General features: G+C 40.6%; 1 protein-coding gene across 14 annotated transcripts in view; it reads right to left on the bottom strand.

Annotated features, from left to right (window-relative positions):
• RASGRP3 (RAS guanyl releasing protein 3) overlaps window positions 1-22,726 on the bottom strand; it is a 115,122-nt gene that overhangs the window by 77,525 nt on the left and 14,871 nt on the right. For 11 of the 14 annotated variants that reach the window (XM_023216368.3, XM_023216366.3, XM_023216370.3 and 8 more), the window contains exon 2: window positions 2,331-2,463. Coding sequence is in view for 1 of the 14 variants with exons in the window: in XM_023216376.3 (XP_023072144.2) it covers window positions 2,331-2,404 (74 nt within the window). In the remaining 13 variants the exon portion in view is untranslated. Of the gene's footprint in view, window positions 1-807; window positions 922-2,330; window positions 2,464-22,726 lie in introns of all 14 variants that reach the window. The other 3 variants (XM_023216377.3, XM_023216365.3, XM_023216375.3) reach the window with 1 other exon arrangement.

Here is a 22,726-nt window from a genome sequence, read left to right as displayed (position 1 = left end):
TTGAACACCCACATTATATACTATGCACCATTCCAAATGTTTTGCATATATTGTCGAACTTGACCTTCACAACAGTGCTGTGAGGTAGTAATTATTATTCCCAGTTAACAGATGAGTTGATGGGATTCACAGTGATTTAGCAACTTACCCAAAACCATACAATTATTAAGGCCTAGAATCAGGACTCCACTATAAAATAAAGCGTCTGTGTTCCCTGTCTTCTTACTACTTCTACAAGCATGGATATCACAAACCATCATAGTTTTGCCTGCTAATCTAGTGTAAAGGGTATCACTCCTCCACACCATCTCAGAAAGAAGATGTAAGGCAGATTATCTGTTACAGAGGTAGAAAGAATATGTGGGGATGACAGCTATCCCATTTGCCAGCACTGTCATGTGGAAAACATGATTGGCAATAGCCTCTTATAGTTGCTTACACTCAAAAGCATCGCTGCTGGGTAGACATCATCACTTGATTTTAAAGAGTAGGTCCTTGATGCCAGGTCCCCACAGGACTTGGAGCAGGAGGGAGGCTGTCATGATGTAAGACATTTATCCACTTTAGTTATTTTAGTAGGTAAATGCAGCCATTGAGGATTCATCTCATGAGCTGTTGAAAGTCAATGTCTATTTTACTCTCGAACTTTATTTATTCAACTGGCAATCACTGAGCACCTGGCCTATGCCAGGCACTTGGTTAGGCATTGAGGCTGCCAAGATGAACAAATCATTGTCCCATTCTTGCCTTCAACAGGCTCATAGTCAACTTCAGAAAACAAACATGTGAATGAATAGGAAAAAATACCTAATGTCCATATGATGGTTGTATTAGTTCAGTGAGACCACTGGAGTGACATTGGAATGAGTCTGTTCACCAGGCACATAACTCTGGGGGGAAAATGTTTGCCCTCTATTCATTCTGTGAAAGAACCAGATTCCTGTGCTGAAGGTACCATTCTTAGAACATAAAATAAAGGGTTATTTCAAGTGTTCAATAAAAACAGCAGAAACGCTGGATCAAATGTTCTCCCAATTCTGCTGCTCAAATGATTTGTGAAAGCAGATTATTAAAGTCATCTGGAACTAACTCTTTTATATCTTTCAACAAAGTTACCTTACCTGTACAAACAAAGTAAGGCCTTTCCTGCCCTATTTAAAACAACGCACCTCTCAGCTCTCACCCACCTCTCACTTGGCATGTCCTACTGCCCTTCCTGGATTTATTTTTCTTCATAACACTTAACACTATCTGACAAACTATATATTTTACTTGTTTATTTGTTTTTAAATCTCTATAGTGCCATAAACATCAGCTCCAAGATTGTAGAGATTTTTGTGTTTGTTCTCTGGTATACTCCTTAACGCCTAAGGTTTTGCTTCTCACATAAAAGATACTCAAAAATTATTCACTACATTAATGAACGAGTGGATTAATGGATGAGGAAATAAATATCATGAAACTTGTCACAGGTTTGTCTTTGAATATATTTATGTGAGTGTGTATAGATACCATATATTTTTAAGAGACTTTTTAAAGTTTGTTTACTAAATCAGCTTTAAGTAAACATCACTGGAACAAAAATTTCTGCCAGTTTTCTAAACTTAATATAATTGCCTATATTAATCATGAGAACTTGCCTTTTCCAAGACATTCTGGGGCAGAACTTCTCTGATTCCTCTAATGTCAACTCTATCAGTACCCTTAAAAGTCAAGATTGAATAATTAACAAGTTTGATTACCTTCAGGTGTATACAGACTTTTTTTTTTTTTATCCCGTTACTCACTGAACAGTAGACATATTACTTAGAACAAATAGGCCTAGACTAAACTGGTTTCTCAATTCGAAACCAAAATTATTCAACTGAGCTGTTTGGGGAAGGTGTTGACGTCCCCATAAGGGGTTAGAGATAACCTGGAACCAAAGACTCATCACCATGTTTAGGGTTATATTTCTGATCTGCAAAGAAACTGGCACATCATGGGCCAGGTAGGCCGGGCTATCAGGTTACAATCTGTTTCTGCAATCAGTAGATGTGTCAGAGTCTCTGGCTCCACCTTCTGTCACCTGCACATTTACCTGAGGTCTCATTTCTGTGCCGACATTATTGTGTCTACAACTGCCTTTTTCAAAACAAGGCTTCTTTATTACAAAAGCAATATACACTTATCATTTAAAACAGGACATTAAGGAAAAAGTTATCCTTAATCTCATCATCCAAAGATAACTCCTGTTAACATCATAGCATGTTTGTTTTAGTTTCTCTAGGCATATTTATTTTTTAATGAGAATTCTTACATAATTTACGACAATTTAAAGAAATACTTACCTGTTGTTTCCATACAGATAGAGTTCCAAATCTGAAATAATTTTAAGGGCAGTTAGCACCATTGGGAAATGCATGGAAGACGCAGTCTGTAGAACTGGTTTATTCAACCTGAGTGATAAGTACTTTGGAGAACCTGACAAAAGAACAGAAAGAAGCCCCCAAACAGAATTAGATCATGATAACCCAAAGAATCCACATTGTGTTAAAGCATTTTCAAAAACTTTGAGTTATAGGTGGTATTTGAGATTTTGTCTAAACTTCACCCACATCATCAATTAACAAGGGCAAATATTCAAAATAGTTACTTGGTAACACAATTTTTTTTTTTTAATCGAGTAAGCTTTTTCGCAGCCTATTAAAAACCCACATATGGGACAAAGCCAAGTTCTACACACATAGTATACACTACTATTTCATGCAAATATACTTATATCAGTGGATTACTCATTAAGAATTTCCAAACACTGACTTTGAAAAGTAAATCCTTAAAACAGTCTGTGGTCGTGATCACTAAACTCTGACCCTAAATCATTACTGATTGTCTCAACACGAATGTCAATGTTATTTTAGAGCAGGTTGTTTAGTCTCCCAATGGGGACTTAAGGACTTGCTGTTTGTTTAGGACTTGCCGTAGTCTTGATAGGTGCTCTCCGACTGCGATGAAAATTATTGCTCTCCAGCATAGACATTTTCTCCCAAGTCTGAAAGGGACACAATAAGCCAAATTTCTCCCAGGGTTTGGATTATTTCTAAAAGAAAAGTGTTATTTTTAAAGGGCAATAGAGTTTTGTTGGGTGTGATTTCAAAGGCTATGATATGTTCCTGTAGCAAAAGGATGTTCATTAACATGACCTGTGAAGCCTCTGTTGTCAAAAAACATCCTTCTGAGGTTGCCTAGGACAATAAGAACTGTGCTCCCAATTTTAGAAATAATAAAAGGAAGCCAATTCCACGAAACTGATCATTAACAGATAAAAATGAGCATACCAGGCTCTTGACTCAGAACCTCTCCATTAAAAAAAATTGAGTTTCAACATTAGGTAACCAAATGGGGAAAGTCTGACTTATCTCTGAGTAAAATGCCATAATGCTGCGTACTTTATTAGACTGTTTAAGGAGTTTGTGAGGTCACGTAAAGTGAATCCATCATGGAGCCTACAGAACGCTGAGTGCTCAGTATGAAGCTCACACTACTTCTTCCCCTCCCATATTAAAAGTCTTTTAAGTTGAGGCCTGAAGTAGCGGACCAATTTGCAGAAGCGGCAGGGAGAGAGAAGTTCATTTAGAGAAGAGAAAAGATATTCTAAGAAAAAGTACGGTGACACTGGAGCACCTATTAGTGGGCCAGGCAGCCTCACTAGCAAGGGACTCCAATTCCCAAAGGTTCGGAAGTCAAAGTTAGGTCATGACTGTCAGAGATGTTGTAGACTAAATTCCCAGACGGTGTCTAGGAAGTATGCCAAAATGACAGGGAAGCTTTCTCCTGGCTCTAGAATTGTAGGATTTATAAGGTGAAATATTGTAACTAATAAGTGTTTAACAAATCGTTTTGAAATGATGTTGGCCATATTAGAACTTTCAACGATTGTCTTGTCTATCATATTATCTCTATTCCAAGATAAAAGAATTTCTTGAAGATCCTTCCCTGCTAATGGCAGTTATTATCTTTATGCATAAATGACTACATAAATATCTTTACATTTATATGACCTCCGTATGGAGACAAAGAGATTTTTCTAAATGACTAAAAAACAAGTGGTAATTGTTACAAACTTTAAAGTCTTAAAGATTAATGCCAAAGATGTCAGCATTCATTGTTCTGGAAATATACAAACTTAATTTCTCTTTATCACCACAGACACATGAGATTTTTTTTTAAAGTTCTGTGATTATATTATCTGATACTCCATAGGAGAATTGAGATTGAGTTTAGTAAATGAAATGATAATAAAAACTCTGAAAGATAATTAATTTTTTTGATAAATACTTACCGAGGATCTACTAGACACCAGACACTGAACAGAACACTAGAGTGGCTGGTAGAAGGGGCTGGTGTTGGGGAAGGGAAGGATAAATGGATAAGCAAGACAGACACAATCCTTGCCTGTATAGTCTAGCAAAGAATGAAAGGAAGAATTACAATAAAATATCCTAATGGAGCACAGAGCAGGTAGGGAGGGGCACTAATTTAGTCTAGAAGCCTGAGGAGTTTTAGCTTGGTAAAGAAGATGACAATTATGAGAAATCGAAAAGACATTAGGATGACTAAAGTGTTATGGCAAGAGATGAGACTAAAAAGTCAGTAGAAGTAGCTCATGATAGTATTGTAAGCTTTAGTAAGGAGTATATACTTTATCCAAAGGGCAATAGGAAGCCATTGTTTGAAAGGAGAGTGGCATGATCATATCTGGATTTTTTTTTTCTTTTTTTGAGATGGTCTCGCTCTTTTACCCAGGCTGGAGTGCAGTGGCGTGATCTCAGCTCACTGCAACCTCCGCCTCCCAGGTTCAAGTGATCAGCCTCCCAAGTAGCTGAGATTACAAGCATGTGTTACCACGCCTGGCTAATTTTTGTATTTTCAGTAGAGATGAACATTTCCCCATGTTGGCCAGGCTGGTCTCAAACTCCTGACCTCAAGGATCCACCCACCTCGGCCTCCCAAAGGCTGGGATTACAGGCATGAGCCACCACACCCTGCCTGATTTTCTTATTATTTCATTTCCATTGGTATCTTAACGTCCTCTTCACCATATTAAGCAAAGCTGGGTGAAATGGGAGCTAGGATCTGTGCCCTGGTGAGGACACCACCTAACAAATGCCAGCCCTGTTTTAGTTCCGAGGCTCGGAGTTATGGAAAGTGTGACTAGATCATAACAATAAAAACTCAGAATTGCTTCTTGAATGCAGGGGAAATTTATATACATTGTTCCAGAAGTTATCTGAAATAATTTTAGAAACATGACATGGGTGGGTGATACAACAGACCAAAGAACAAGGAACACTAAACATCCTCTCAACAACAACAACAACCAAACAAAAGAAAACCTCCAGAAGAAGAGAAACATCAGCCTTCTACTCTTGACAGAAATAATCCCGATAATTCTGGTTCCTTTCTTCTCTTTTCACAATGGCTTTTGTGTATTTTCTCCTCTTGGTAAACCTCAGAACTGTATCCATCATACCTTCTGGCAGATGACTGTGTCTCCTTTTTAGAGTAAATGGAAGTTCCCAGACAGAAACTTCCTTGACTTCCTTCCATAAAAATGACAACTTCACCTACATGAATGCCCTTTTTTGGGGTCTCTCCTGCTATTGCATTGAAAGAAGTGGCCCTCTTTTTTATCCAAGGTCATCCCTCCACCTGTGTATGGATCCCTTACTCTTGTCCTCCCAGGGACCATGTTACATGAATTAACTTCTCACTCTTTTGCCTCTTCCTCCAATATTTATTTTTCCTGCTAAATCTTAGCACTTAAAGATGCCCAGGTCTTAACTCGGAAGTCTGTAATGGATATCTAGAAGTTAACTCAAAATTTCTCCTTGATATGATCAAGGGAAATCATTGAAAACAAAATTTCTCCTTGGAGTCTCAGGCATCTCTAAATCAATACGGCCAAAATGAACTCATCATTTTCCTCCTATAAACTTCCTTCTCCTCCCCTCCACTCTCAATTTCTCAATCTCAGGAGAATGACACCATCACCCAACCAAATATCTAGCTAGAAACCTGGGAATTACCCTTGATTCTGATCATTCCCCATAGCCAATGGATCAGTAGATCTTTCTGAATCTATTTTCAAAAGAAATTCTGCAACCAACCACTTCCTTGCCATCTCCATGGACACATGCTGGTTTAGACAACCATCATGTCTTGCCTGAATGATTTTAACTGGTTTTAACTGGTTTCCCCATCCTCGGTATACAATGTATTCTCCATTCTGCAGCTGGAAGAATCCAGATATGGGCCAAGCACGGTGGCTCATGCCTGTAATCCCAGCACTCTGGGAGGCCGAGGCAGGTGAATCACTTGACGTCAGGAGTTTGAGACCACCCTGGCCAACATGGTGAAACCCCATCTGTAATAAAAATACAAAAAGTGGCCAGGCATGGTGGTGCATGCCTGTAATCCCAGCTGCTTGGGAGGCTGAGGCAGGAGAATCACCGAACCTGGGAGGCGAAGGTTGCAGGGAGTCGAGATCCTGCCACTGCACTCCAGCCTGGGCAACAGAGACAGACTCATTTCTCTCCCATCCTTTGACTTGATCCAAAATATTTCATTCTGGTAACTACCACCTGAGCCACCTTTCTTATGATCCCCACCTTCCCTAATAGGCTTTCTGCATCTCTGCCCCACTACTCACACTCTCCAATGCTCTCATTAACTGAGTCTCGCTCTGTCACCCAGGCTGGAGGGCACTGGTATGATCTCGGCTCACTTCAACCTCTGCCCCCCAGTTTCAAGCAATTCTCCTACCTCAGCCTTCCGAGTAGCTGGGTTTACAGGTGCACACCACCATGCCCGGCTAATTTTTGTATTTTTAGTAGAGATGGGGTTTCACCATGTTGGCCAGGATGGTCCTGAACTGCTGACCTCAAGTGATCTGCCCAACTTGGCCTCCCAGAGTGCTGGGATTACAGGCGTGAGCCAGTGTGCCTGGCCTCAGTTGACTATATTTGAAATTCTTTGTTTACTTCTGCACTGGTCTTGTTTCTGTTTAAATTTTCCTTCTCATTCCTTTCAAGTTCACTCCTCTGTTCTTTGAATTTCTCTTTCTACTTCATTTTCTTCAATCAGGTGTTCTTCCCAGTGTGCTCCACCAAAGTCATACTGTCATCACTGTCAAACTTGTTTCTATTACAAACCTACTGGGATAGTACGAATATAAGAAATGGGCCCGGTGATTATGGCAAAGTTCATTCATTGTAAATGGACCATAACTGATGACATGAAGACTAAAATCTCCCATATTTATGGATGGTGAAGCAGTATCTCCAAGGGTTATTTAACAATGACAGTAGGAAGGAGCCATGGTTAATACAGTAATTTTCAACCCTAAAAGAAATTTTTTGTCCTTCTTGCATTGGGTGTGTTTATTTAATGTGATAATAGGATCTTCCTAGATTTTAAAATTTTTGTTGTTTGTTTTATCCTGAAAAGAGATTTCACTACGTTTAATGGGGAATTAATAATCAACATTGTGCTGGACTTTAGAAAATGAAGTAACAACAGCATCTACAAATACCATTTGTTGTCACAATGTAATGTGACAGATACAATGTTGGGAAAATTATCCATATTATCTTTAAATATTATAACACCCCGAAAGCTAAGTCTTATTTTCTCCATTTCATGGATAAGGAAATTGAGGCCTACAGAGGTTAAATTACTTGTCCAATATCATGTCACTAGTTAAGTTACAAAGCAAAGTCCATCTCCAAAATTTATGTTTTTCAACTACCCACAAAAATTTTAGCTGTTGTTAAGGCCTGCCCATTAGATCAATTTCCAGACATTGTCTAGAACAAAGGTTTGTTATTCCCTGTGTTTGGCTGGTAAGCATCCTATCACTGGCCCCTATTGTCTGAAAATGAATAACTTTCACTATTATGGCAAGCTTGGCAACTCAGGGAATCACTGGTACCAAGTACTGAAGAGAAGTCAATAACCAGCTCAGAGCTCATCTCACAAGACCTCGCTGCATTTTCTGGTAACAAGTAACAAGGCTTAACTGCATTTTATTTATGTTTTCTTGGTTACTGGTATTGAATATTGGCAACCAAACCAACATATTTACAGCTACCTGACACAAGTTGAACAAGAAATGAGAATCTTAGAGAAGCTTTAGTAATAAATACCATGAAATTCCAAAGTCCCACCAAGGGGATATTTTCCTTGCATTTGGCTGCAGCCGAACATAGCAGGGAAATGATATATACGCGTTCTAGACACCTGCAGTTGGATGGCTTCCAGATAGACACATTCAACCACATTGAAGGATTATGACCTACTATGGTAACTCCAGTGTTCAATTTCTAAATAATACCTCAAAGTAAGACCCAGAACTAGGAAACTTGAGCCTCAGAAGTTAACATTTTAAACTTTAGGAAAATCATTTTTTTAAAGATCAATATTTTCTTCTCTCGAAAATGCCAATATTATGTTCCTAAGAAACCTGTTGGCCGGGCATGGTGACTCATACCTGTAATCCCAGCACTTTGGGAGGCTGAGGTGGGCAAATCACCTGAGGTCAGGAGTTCAAGACCAGCCTGACCAACATGGAGAAACTCCATCTCTACTAAAAATACAAAATTAGCTGGGCATGGTGGTGCATGCCTGTAATCCCAGCTACTCAGGAGGCTGAGGCAGGAGAATCACTTGGGCCCAGTAGGAGTAGGCAGAGGTTGTGGTTAGCTGAGGTCGGGCCATTGAACTCCAGCCTGGGCAACAAGAGCAAAACTCCGTCTCAAAAAAAAAAAAAAAAAAAAAAAAAAAAAAAAAGAATCCTGTCTGCAGTCCTAATGCTCTGGAAGTACCTGGTCTCAAATTCCCTGAAATAAAGTCACATTCCCTTACTCCTTTCCTTCAGAGTGGATTTGATGCTGATCATAATGGTGGTGGTGGTGGTGGTGATGATGATGATGATACGGAGAAGGAGGAAGAGGAGGAATCATTTAGGTGCTCTTCATGTTGGTCACTGTGTTGAGGTTTTTCCCCAACAAACTCTGGGAGGCCAGGCCCCTCCCAAACAATCTAGCAATAACTAAAATGCGGCTAAATCTTGCTTGTTACTTAATTCTCACCAAAAAATACAATGAGGCCTTGTGAGATGAGCTCTGAGCTGGTTATTGACTTCTGTTTAGTGCTTGGTACCAATACCAACGTGCTCTGCCTCATGTGCTCCCTATGAACAGGAAGGCATTTTTAACAACTGCATAAGTAAAATTCTTAGGGATTATCCCACTGCATCCAGATGACAATCTCCGAGGATAGAATCTACACAAAAGAGGCTCCAAGGGAATGAAGACATTACATAGAAAGCCTCTAAAAAGCAAGAGAATGTGAACAGAAGGCATAGCCTGGACCACAAAATCTCTCCTAAACTACCATCACTCTAGGATGGGAGTGGAAGCTGACCATAGTAAAAACAAGGGAAAGGATTTGAAAACAGGAATTTTAAGTTGCTACACAGGAATGCAGCAAGAAGCACTAATATAATAATGAAAGATTGCCTTTAAATGGACCTGCAGGTTCTCAGAGAAAGGCATTAGTTTGGTGGGCACAAAAGCCAACGTTTATTGTCTATTAAACATTAAACACAATGTTTATAGCAATAGGCTGGAGGTGTAGACAGCCCATTCTCAAGAGCATACAATTCCATGCAGGAGACATAATATAAATCAGTTATTATAAACCAAAGAGTCCATTAAGTCTGGTGACAGAGACAGATGCCCAGGGCATTGCAGGAGCACAGAAATGGGACCGAATTCCACCCAAGGAGATCTAGGAGGCCTTCTTGACAGGAAAGATACTAAGCTTTATGGGTCACAAAATTACAATGGAAAATACAGGCTAAGTCCATTAGTGTCAGACAGTGAGGTGGTGGAAACACCTGAACATGGTTCCAGAATTAGGCATAGGATAGACAAATGCAATTTGCAATCCAGAAATTTATCACTATGTGAAAAATGAATAAGAACACACGTGAGACAAAATATTTAGATTAAAAGCTGATGACAGAGAAAATGTTTGGGGTCAGGTAGGGATACAATGAGTTCTGAACCATCTTTGGATTTTTTTAAAGGCACGAATAAATGAAAGGATTGCAAAAAGCGTAGGGGTTGCACAATGCTGCTTTATTTTTATTATTAATTTTATTATCCAGTTTCACTATTGACAGTGATAAGCTTTAATAAAGATTTCCTTTACCATTTAGACACTAACTTTGTATACACAGATATTGAAGATGTAATATAAATTTCTCTTTTCTAAGAGAAACTGTACTTTGTTATTATCTAAGCAAAAACATTTTGCTCCTATTTAGAAACCCGTGTGTTTATAGTACTCTTTTATGGGATGGTAACATCTCAGTTTGAAATTACTTCTGAAATCAGGGATTTGGAGCTAGACTTTTTATTGGAACCAATTAACGGTAAAGTACAGAAACAAAAAAAAGTGTGTTTAAAATTATTTCTGTGCTCTCAAATAAAGTTACACAGCTTGAAGCCCATAATTAGAAGGTTCCACTTAATGACTTTGTCATTCCCTTTTATTTCAGTTGTTTTTCCTGCAGCAAATGGTTCTTCTTTTCTCTAAAGGAAAAACAAATCTCAAGAGGCAATGATATCTGTGTTTCTCCCATCTAAGACATCAACTAATTTCACCTTACTCCTGAAAAGAACTCACAGTCCATACCTATAAAACAAGAAAATATAAGTGACTAGAAAATTTATGTAGTATCTTAGGTCCCATTTAACTTCTCTGAGGCTCACTTTCATCATCTCTGACATGAGATAAATACTACTACTCTGCCCTCCTCATCAGAACAAAAAAAATTCATTTCAAAAATGTTTTAAGAGCACAAATCACAGTGAGAAAAAAGGAAGTCCTAAAATTGTGAAATGTTCCCAACTAAATTTGTAAAGTGGTTATTTGAAATTCAGAATATATATTTTCCATTAGAACAATATTATAAGTGGAGTAAGAACAGATTTACATATGGGAAACAGCCTGTCAAAATGCTAAAAGAGAACTTTGGGAGTTCTTAAGAATTTTAGAGGTTGATAAACTGGTTTGTTAGCATGCCAGATTAGCTTTCAGAAATGCCACAACTCTGAGAAACTAGGGTTTCTGATGGGTATTTTGGACTCATTAGTGCATCTAGAGAGACAGAGAATGAGAAAGAAGATAGAGGGAGAAGAAGCTAGCTTTTCATAAAGTAAAGGTTAAAGAGTTAGAGGAAGGCTGGGCCTGGTGGCTCACACCCATAATCCCAACACTTTGGGAGGCCAAGGCGAGCACATCACCTGAGGTCAGGAGTTCGGGACCAGCCTGAACAATATGGTGAAACCCTGTCTCTATTAAAAATGCAAAAAAATTAGCCAGATGTGGTGGTGCGTGCCTGTAGTTCCAGCTACTTGGGAGGCTGAGGCAGGAGAATCCCTTGAACCCGGGAGGTGGAGGTTGTAGTGAGAAGTGACCCAGGATTCTGCCACTGCACTCCAACCTAGGCAACAGGGCAACAGAGGGAGACTCAGTCTCAAAAAAACAAAACAAAACAAAAAAAGGAGACAGTTAAAGGAGACCAAGGAATGGGAATAAGGATGTTGTTGGTAGGTTGTAAAAGGAGGAATTAATCAATTGTAATTTACTAAAGTGTGAGCAAATTAAGACAAATGAAGGGAAGCCCAGAGTGAACTAATTTCCCCTGACCTGCCATATGAAGGTCTCTGCACCCCCCTCCCACCCCCCCACCCAGAAACAGCACCATGCCTTTCTTCTCTCTTCACCAGCTCCTTGGTGTAACTGTCTAGAGTTCATGTGTCTTACCACTTCTCCTTCCTCTAGCTTGTAACTCCCCTTGTGTTTCTTCTATGTAGGTAAATGTGAAGTGCCTTCTGGCCAAAACCAAACACTAACAAACAAACAAAATTTGGCAACCCTCTACTGGCCATCTCTCCCATCCCTCACAGTCAAGTAGAATTTGCTGGTTCTATTTGATCCTCTCTTTAGACCACCCACATCAAGCTCTGTCTAACTCCCCTTCTACTTCCTGCCCTCATACTCCACTCAAACTACTCTGGCAAAAGTCATTACACTCGCTAAGCTCTCTTCATTGTCTTCTTACGCTAAGGTTCGGCCGCAGTATAGTACTCCTTGACTACACCCTCCCTTAAATTCTCCTTTTGGCTGGTTTTCCTGGCAACATCTCTTTCTTGGTTTTTCTTCTATATCTCTGGTCATACCTTCTCAGTCTCATCTGCAGACTCCACTTCTACTGCTGGCCTCTAAACTGCCAACGGTTCTCAGGTCTCCACGCTGAACTCATACACAGAAGTGGCTTCAACTACACCTCTACGTTAATGACTCCAAACCAGAGATCAGCTACACGTGAACTGCAGAGGAAGGGAGTAGGATTTGGAGACAGGCGGACTTGGGATTGCATCCTAGCTCTTCTACTTATTAGCATGTGACTTTGGGCAAGTTTTACTTAACTTTTGGGTAAGTTTTCATATCTCACCCTCATTCATTGCTAGTGGAAATGTAAAATGGTACAGTCACTTTGGAAATGAGTTAGGCAGCTCACCAAAAACTTAAACATAGAGTTACCATACGATCTAGCAAATTCATTCCTAGGTACATACCCAAGAGAACTGAAAAATGTTCATAGCAGTACTATTCATAATTTCTCCAAAATGAAAACAACCCAAATGTCTATCAATCAATAAATGGATAAACAAAATGAAGTCTCTCCATACAATGGAATATTATTTAATGATAAAAAGGAACTAGGCACTGATACATTCTACAATATAGATGAACCTTGAAAACGTTACGCTAAGTGAAACAGGCCAGACAGAGAAGGCCACATATTGTACAACTCCATTTATAGAAAATATCTAGAGTAGGCAAATCTATAGCAACAGAGAGAAGATTAGTGGTTGCCGGGCACTGAGGGAAGGCGGGAATGGGGAGTAACTGCAGTGGGTTCACCGTTTCTTTTTGGAGTGATAAAATTGCTGTCCAATTTGATAGTGGTAGTTGTTGAAGAACCTTGTGAATACACTAAATACCACTGAACTGTGCACTTTATTTAATTAATTTATTTTCTTGAGATGAAGTCTTGCTCTGTCGCCAGGCTGGAGTGCAGTGGCGCAATCCTGGCTCACTGCAACCTCCTCCTCCTGGGTTCAAGCGATACTTCTGCCTCAGCCTCTCAAGTAGTTGGGAATTACAGGTGCATGCCACCATGCCCAGCTAATTTTTGTATTTTTAGTAGAGATAAGGTTTCACGGTGTTGGCCAGGCTGGTCTTGAACTCCTGACTTCAGGTGGTCTGCCTGCCTCGGTCTCCCATAGTGCTAGGATTACAGGCATAAGCCACCATGCCCAGCCTGAAGTGTGCACTTTAAAGGGGTAGGTTCCAATGTTATATAAACTATGTCTCAATGAAATACTTCTAATTAATTAAAGAATATGTGGGAATGTAAAATGGTACAGTCACTTTGGACATGACTTAGGCAGAATATAAAGGACATAAAGAATATGTCCTCACTTTTTTTTTTTGAAAGAGTCTTGCTCCATCGCTTAGGCTGGAGTGCAGTGGCACTATGTCGGCTCACTACAACCTCTGCCTCCCAGGTTCAAGCGATTCTCCTGCCTCAGCCACCTGAGTAGCTGGAATTACAGGTATGTGCCACCATGCCCAGCTACTTTTTGCGTTTTTATTAGAGATGGGGTTTCACCATGTTCGCCAGGCTGGTCTCAAACTCCTGATCTCGTGATCTGCTTGCCTCAGCCTCCCAAAGTGCTGGGATTACAGGCATGAGCTACGGCACCCACCCCCTTCTCACTTTTTTAACCTGCTGTATCTTCTGTATTTTCTTCCTTGGTCTGTGGCTCAACCTGCCTCCCAGTATTCCATGCCAGAAACTTGGGACTCACCCTAGATTTCCTAGCACCCTCTTTTGCCATCCCTCATGCCCAAGTCTGATCACCTACCTCTCAGTTGTCTCTTCTTCTCCCCCACTGCCCTTCATCTCCACCACCTCTCCTGGGTTCAAGCTGTTGTCCCGTTTCCCCTGGCCCACCACAATGTCTCACTCCTCAGACTTCCAGATGGGTTCTCACTTCCTGTTTATCTCCCCTTTCTCCTGGGACCAAATCAATCTTTCCAAATTATCAGAGTGATTGCGGAACTCCTCTCTCCAAAATTCTTCCACAGTTTCCTGTGGTCTTACACAAATAGAAAGTCCTTTCCATGGCATACAAAGCCTGCCCCCTGCATTCCCTCCTTCCTCTTTCCTCTCTTTACTCCAGCACACGTGCTACTGCTGTGAAAGGGAGCTCCCATTTCACAGACCCCATGCTTTGCACACATTGTTTCTTTATTTTTCTGAATGTCTCTCCTCTCCCAATACTTATGCTTGGCAATCCCCTACTCACTTTTCCAGAAATCTCCTCCTCCCTCCTCACCCTTCCAGGTGGATTTTGGCACTCAGCATACTGACTTCCTTTAGCTTTGTAAAATTTATGTTACTGAATGGTTGGTTCTGTTGGTCTCTCCACCGGCTTAAAAACAAAACTGTATTTTTTCTAGCCCCTAGCCCAGAAGTGTGCCTGATATCTTTATATGACTACCTTTCTCTGCCATCATATTCTTCTGACATGGTCTCTAAACTTCAAATTGGTTTCTTCTTTAATTTTCTTCTCTAATCTTATCCTCTCTTTTTTTTGGATTTGGTATTTTAATGTGGCATGTAATTCTCTGAGTATAGCTCAAGACATAGGTGATTTGACCCAAATCAGTTGACCCTTACAAGTGACTTGGGTCAAATCATTTATGTAAATATTTCAGAGTTTTTAAATGCCGAGATTTTGCTACTTAATTAACATTGTGCATTGAGACACCAAAAACGGGTTTTTGTTTTGTTTTGTTTTGAGACGGGGTCTCACTCCGTTGCCCAGGCTGGAGTGCAGTGGCATGATCTTGGCACACTGCAACCTCCACCTCCTGGGTTCAAGCAGTTCTCCCGCGTGTGGCTGGGACCACACGTGCGCACCACCACACGCAGCTAATTTTTGTATTTTTGGTAGAGATGGGGTTTCACCATGTTGCCCAGGCTGGTCTTGAACTCCTGAGCTCAGGCAATCCGCCCACCTCCGCCTCCCAAAGTGCTGAGATTGAGCCACCACGCCTGGCCAAAAACTGGGGTTTCAATCACTATATAGAGTGAGGATTAGATGTCTGGACAAGGCCAGGGAGATAGGTGGTTTGCCTTAGGGAGGGACTCACTGTTCAGTATAGGGCTAGGACCAGGGATGGGAGTGAATCTTAGGAGGGGAACAGAGGTCAGAAATGGGAGGGGGTTGGAGATGAGCCTAACCTTATTCTTATCTTGATGTTTCTCTTTTGATTATTGAATACTTTTATTCCTTTTATATTAACAGGCCCATAATGCAATTTCAAGATATGCTTTCCAATTTTTAGTATTACAGATTGTTAAAGAGAATAAAATTACAGTGAATACTTCTCCAGTCACTTTCTTGTCTGTTGAATAAACACTTATTTCTGTGCCAGACACTGGGATTAACACCATGGCGGAGGTACAAGTATATGTCGGGCATAGAATGTGATCTCGGAAGCTTGAGGATCTAGAGAGGGGGCACACATGGACAGAAGTTATGATCCAGGGCATTATGAAAGAGTTGTGAGAAAGGTAAAAACAAGGTGACTCATAGAACAGATCTGTGCCTAGCCACACAAGCAGGGATGCACTGGGCGGAGAGAAGACGGAGAACGCTGCACACAGAGAAAATGGCACTGAAGAAGGCAGGGAGGCATGGAAAAGCAGGAATGCTCACAGGATGCTGAGGTCTTCAAGTTGGGATTAAAGCATATATTTGTTCATTCTTTCACTCAAAACCATTTTGGGCCAGGCACGGTGGCTCGCACCTGTAATCTCAGCACTTTGGGAGGCTGAGGCAGGCGGATCATGAGCTCAGGAGTTTGAGACCAGCCTGACCAATATGGTGAAACCCTGTCTGTACTAAAAATACAAAATAAGCTGGGCATGGTGGCGCATGCCTGTAATCCCAGCTACTCAGGAGACTGAGGCAGGAGAATCGCTTGAACCTGGAAGGCAGAAGTTACAATGAGCCAAGATCGTGCCATTGCACTCCAGCCTGGGCAACAGGGTGAGACACTGCCTCAAAACAAAACAAACAAACAAACAAAAAAAACCCTTTTGAAGGAGAGAGAGGGACTATCATGTTCTGAACATCATAACTAAAGCTTCTGTGAGAGCCCATGTGACATAACCCACCATAGCCCTTCTTTGCAGGCCTTACACATTTTACTCGTTCTTTAATGAGTTCTTGTGTCATGAAATGAGAACTAGTTTAGAACTAGGTTAAGAGCCTGGACTCTAGAGCCAGACCACTGGGATCAAATTCAACTCTTGAATTTTCTAACTGTGTGGTTTGGGGGCAAGTTATTTAATTTACTGTGTGTCTGTATCTTTATCTCTATGATAGAATAATACTGATGTCTGTGTTGTAGAGTTGTTATGAGAACTAAATAAGTTAATAACAGGTAAAGTGCTTATTAACTGGCACATGGTAGGCCCTTAATGAGTGTTAGCTGCTGTTATTATTTTCTTGGTAAGGGACCAAAAGCTGCCCTCTACCTAGGGATACAATGATTCCTATTTCTGTCACTCCTCTCAAATTCATAAGCCACATATATTTTAATTTTACTTACATATACCCATTTTGCAAAGAAAGGAAGGAAAGAAGGAAGGAAGAGAGGAAAGAAAGACTGGAGAAAGGAAGGGGGAAAAGGCAGTGTAGGCTAGAAATTTGTGTCACTAAATGAGAACTAGTTTAAATCCCATTTCTGCTATGACTTAATCCATATTTTCTTAAATGAAAATTCTATAATATGCTTCTTACTCTGTATTATTCATTATTTTGGTAGGTTAAAACTAGCTATCTCTGGGCATACCACCCAAACCATTCAATGATATCTTTATTGATCAATTTAGTATCTAATTTTTAAGAGGCATTTATTAAGCACACACAGAAAGTACTCAAGGGCATACAAAGACACATATCTTCCCGCAAAGAGGTTAAAGAGCAGGAGATTTCAGTAGATACATTTAGAAATGTCAGTAATAGACCAATGAATCTTGAATGTGATCCAAATCTGGAGATTGCATTTATTCTTCTGTGGAATGAAAATAAATGCATGTCATGTTATTAATGTCCCTAAAACAATTTGGGGGAGTGGATAGTACACAAAAACATTTCCACCAGAAGTTTTGCTAACAGATCTACTAGTCATAACAAGGATGCTGAAGAGTTGAAATAGTAAGTGAAACCACGCTGGGACTAAAATTAAAAAGAGAACCTCATCAGCTTCTGTGGTAATTTGTGGGGATTTCACAAGTCTGCAAGTTCACAATTTTAGACCCTTGCCAATCTTTATCTCACCACAATATCTCATTTCTACTGGCTTCTTTTCAAACTTTGTTTCTAATCTCTAGGTCAGGAAACGGGGCATGTATATATTTATTTGATTATCTTAGCACCCTTTAACTATTAATCATGCAAAACTTGAAAGTATTCACCAAGCATTTAGGTAAAAAGATACTTCTCTAGTACGAAATGTAACACAAACTATTTTATTATTTATTGAAACAAAAATACAAATTAAAATGTACAAATCTGATAGTAACTTATTACTACATACTTGAATTGGGAGAAAAAGAAAAAAGCTACTATTAAAAAATCAATGAGTAGGAAAAAAATGCTGAAATATCTAAAGCTGCATCTACACTTGAAATGTCAAGAAATACTCAAGACCCAAAACGTATTGCTTTCATGCATCTAAAGCAATGTGATGGGAGTACAGTTTTGTTTTTTTTGTTAGTTTGTTTTGTTTTCTTTTTGAGATAGGGTCTCACTCTGTCACCCAGGCTAGAGTGAAGTGGTGCAATCTTGGCTCACTGCAACCTCTGCCTCCTGGATTCAAGTGATTCTCCCATCTCAGCCTCCTGAGTAGCTGGGACTACAGGCGTGTGCCTCCACACCTTGCTAATTTTTGTATTTTTTGGTAGAGACAGGGTTTCACCATGTTGTCCAGGCTGGTCTTGAACTCCTGACCTCAAGTGATCCACCCACCTCAGCCTCCCAAAGTGCTGGGATTATAGGTGTGAGCCACTGTGCCTAGCCCAAACATTTATTTTTTGACAACTAGAAAATTCCTCATGTCATCTAAATATATCCGGATTTCCATATCTTTGTTGTAACATAGGCCCTATCTGAATCATCCTAATGGATTCTTTATTAAGGACCATATATCCACAGCAAGATGACTACAGATGCCATAAGCCTGACATCAGCACTATCTCACTTCAGTGTGCTGTGGATCCTAAAAAAATCACGCATTCCATATTACCCAAGAACTCTGGCTCTGATGCTTCAGGAATGAAATGCAAGAGCAGAGTTCCTGTCCACACGCTATAAACATTGTCCTCAAATGCCTTGCTTTTTAAACTTTTTTCTCTTTATCTGATAAAGCCTATTTAAAGACATACAAATAATGAACCACGAATCTTTGTACTTTCTCCAAATCGAAGATGGTGCAAGCTAATAAGTTCCACCTCACTCAGCATCTACAGGTTATAAACAGATTTAGCCCCTAGATGTATGTTTTTTGTTAGGCCCATACAGGATTGGCTCTCACAGAGTTTCAAAAATTTTGAATTAATTGTGAAAATTTACAAATCTGAATCTTTACTTTAAAAATCCAGTTTTCTAGATTCTTGTGGAAAAACTGGTTCTGCTAATTTTAGGGCTGCATCTCCATGAGGCGACATTTGGATGGAGCTGAGCGGCAACTGACTGACTCCCAGTTCCCCAAAGTCCCTCCTACCTTCTGCTGTCTCCCCAAATTGAGACCAAGTGACATTACCATTTACCATCCCATTAAGTGCCTTTTCTCTTTTAGTAGATTTAAGAGGAAAGTGAACTATCACTTGTTCCAAACAGAGAAATAATTGTTTTCTTTTTTTAAGAGACGAGGTCTCATTATGTTTCCCAGACTGGTCTCAAATTCCTGGGCTCAAGCAATCCTTTTGCCTCAGCCTCCCAAAGTGCTGGGATTACGAGCACGAGGCACCATGTCTTGTCCAGAACTTTTCTTATTCCTAATTAATTTCACTCATTACATCATTATAATATCTTCCTGGTTCTGTAAACCAGGGGTCCCCAACCCCTGGGCCATGGCATGGTCCGTGGCCTGTTAGGAACCTGGCTGCATGGCAGGAGGTAAATGCGGGTGAGGGAACATTACTGCCTGAGCTCTCCCTCCTGTCAGATGAGCTGCGGCATTAGATTCTCAAAGGACCTCAAACCCTACTGTGAACTACACAGACGAGGGATCTAGGTTGTGTGCTCCTTATGAAAATCTAATTACTGCCTGATGATCTGACGTGGAACAGTTTCATCCCAAAACCATCTTCCCAACCCCTACCGCCTGCCCTGTCCATCAAAAAACAGTCTTCCACAAAATCAGTCTCTTGTGCCAAAAAGGTTAGGGATTGCTGCCGTAGACATCTGCACTTCCAAGTGCTACCTCAGGCTCACTGGGCTGCCTACTGACACCACAGATGCAAAAGCTAAGGAGGATCTTTCAAAGTGCAGATCTTTGGAATGTTACTGTTTGTGGACTGGACAAGGAAGAATGACAAGACAGTTACTACGCTTACTTAAGCCTTCTGACCTTCTGACATGTTTACTCAAAACGTAATTTCAAATTGCAAGACAAATTTCACCTCTTGCCTGAACAAGAAAGTAAATTCGGAGATTTCTGCAGCATTTGTCAAGCTTGGTTAGTCTAAAACATTATTATTTATTTCCACTTGTAATATTCTCTACATGTCTAGATTGCCTCCAAGTTTTAGAGTTTCCTCAGATTTCTGGTTTATTCTTTTATATTAATAGAAAAAGTTATAATCAGCAAAATAGGCAGTCATTAATGTTTTCTAAAGAGCATGGGACTGGGTGCCAATGCCCCCTCAGTACTTTACTTTGTAAACATTTAGAAAAACTAGAATGTACATTGGGCTACCTGAAAAAAAAATATGTACCTGTTCCTGCTTAGAGGCAAACATTTTCAGATTCCACACACTATAGTGAGTATATAGTTTCACTCTCTCCCACTTCCTTTCCAGGTTGGTTTGGATTTGTTGACTACAACAAGTCACAGCTTACTTTTCCATGTCAGACTCAAGGAAATCATAGATATTCATCACTGTAAACCCTTCAGGGTAATTTCCTGTAGGATAATTTCTAGCCCTTAGAATGAGTCACTTGTATAATTAGAGTCTATACAAGTTGAACTGGTACTCTACTCTTGTTGTTGTTTGTTACTCTAAAAAGAAAAACCAGAAACCAGGGAAGGGTTATTTACTGGTCAGTGCAGCTGTGAGCCTTGGTCTCTAAGCACCTGGTTTCATCATCTTGGTCATTCACATCTTCTGATAGTGTTTTTAGTCTACGCAGAGAAAACCGTAGCTCCAATAGAGAAAGAGGTTGTGCTACTGGGCGACACTGAATATTTCCACTTTTTAAGGGGATTTTTTACTTAGTTGCCAGTTTAACTACCTCATGCTATAAAGGAGAGCCCCAAGGCCAAAATGATAAGGTGATTTGCCTAAGTTGTAAATGGTGAGTTCATGAAAGAAAGGAAAATATTCCATCATAGTGAACTTCTATAGAATCCAGATTCATACTGGGGCCTCTAAGACATAAAAAGTATATGAGGCAGTAGGCTGATTTTGAACTAATGCACTTGCTTTAAAAACATCTGGGTTTTCTGACACAAAGTCACCCTTTGGTCATTTTGATATGGAGAAATGAAACAGCTATATGCTACCATCAGTCATGGAATTTCTGCTCACTGGTCTGATTTCAAGGGAACCTATTTTTTTTAATTTTGTAAAGATTATTGTGGTCATCTCTCCTTGTCAGAAGGAGAAAAGAAGTCAGAAGTCTGGTCTAAAACAATAGCAGAGATTTCAATAAAAAGCTCTAATCCCTGGCTGTTGGGTGCCGGGCATCTGAAGCAGGTCTGGATGTCTGTGATATGGGTGAAGGTGACTTGGTAGAGGTGAGCTTGAGAAGGTGGAGTCTGGGAAATCTAAATGGGTCTTGGCACAAACCATTGGTTCTCTGGCTCCAACACTTCGGTCCTGACACTGTTCATTTACTCCTATCACATTGAATCCCACAGACTTTTCTGGTTTCTTTTAGCCACTCAAACCTTGGCTTCTCTTTTTAACTCTTCCAGAAAAGACTTTCAAGTGCTCCTCTGCACAGTCCAAACTCACTCTGACAGCACCACTAGGGACTCTGACGCTGCTCTCCCGGGTGTTGGACCAGCTAGTCTGCATACAGCAGCTCCCACTGTCGTTGTCCCCAAATTCTACCCACATCAGACAATGGCAGCTTTCTCAAGAGGGATAGGGATGGGGTAAGTGGATTTGTCTGGAGCAAATGCTTCCCACACTGTCAGTTGTTTAGGGCTCAGGTGGCTCCAATCTTAGCTGTGGGGAGATACTTGCCTACTTTACTAAATGGATGATTGTGTCTAAGAGGATGCATGCCTCTTATTAAATGCTTAAAAGGAAATTCAAAGAGGCCCCTTGGTTCTGGTAGACAACCTGCTCAGTGAAATGAACACCTAAAGAAGAGGTACACACTCAGCATGACGGCACATCATCCTTCTGGGTGACCTTCATACGTCACCCTGTCACTGCGGACTCATGAAGCCTGGGCAGAGCGAGCCAGGTGTGATACTACTGGCTGACCTGCTTTGGTGCACCAAGGCTCCCATACACCTCCCCAGAACATTTGCTCACTGGAACGTTCCCCTCCCCATCCTGGTCCCTCCATGGATCAGTAAGCATGAGCACAGCTACATTACAGGCCAGGACAGTTTCCAGGGTAGAGACCTGTCTTAGCCCAAGCTGGTATAACAAAAAACCATAGACTGGATGGCTTAAACAACAGAAATTGGTTTCTCACAGCTCTGGAGGCTGAGAAGCCCCTGGTGAGGACTCTCTTTCTGGCTTGCAGATGGTCACCTTCTTCCTGTGTTCTCACATGGCAGAGGGAGAGAAGTCTGGTGTCCCTTCCTCTTATAAAGGACACCAGCCCTGTCAGAGATTACAGCCTCACTCTTTTGACTTTGTTTAACTGTAATTACCTCCTTATAGGCTCTTCTTCAAATACAGTCACATTGGGGGTTAGAGCTTTAACATGTGGATGCTGGGGGTACAAAATTCAGTCCACATCTAGGCTGCCAACCAAGGATCGGAGATCTATACAACCCTGAAATCATACACAGAATTTTGTGTATTTGTGTCCATGGGCTTCTTTCTAGGGTAAAGGCCCATAGCCTTCCTTGGGGGCTCGAAGGGGGTCTGTAATAAAAGTTTCATAATCTCTACTCAAACACACAAAGGCCAATTGCGCCAGAGGATTTCTGAAGAAGACAAAGGGAAATCAGTATTCTTGAGGTTCTACCACTCAATGTCATTTTTTATTATCTTAAAGCAAATGGACTTGCCCAATGCAAAAGGGGAGGAAAAATAACTTCATCTCCTGATTCT

Source organism: Piliocolobus tephrosceles, chromosome 15, assembly GCF_002776525.5.
Source record: "Piliocolobus tephrosceles isolate RC106 chromosome 15, ASM277652v3, whole genome shotgun sequence".
Classification (NCBI taxonomy): Eukaryota; Metazoa; Chordata; class Mammalia; order Primates; family Cercopithecidae; genus Piliocolobus; species Piliocolobus tephrosceles.
This window is presented reverse-complemented; position numbering and strand designations above follow the sequence as displayed.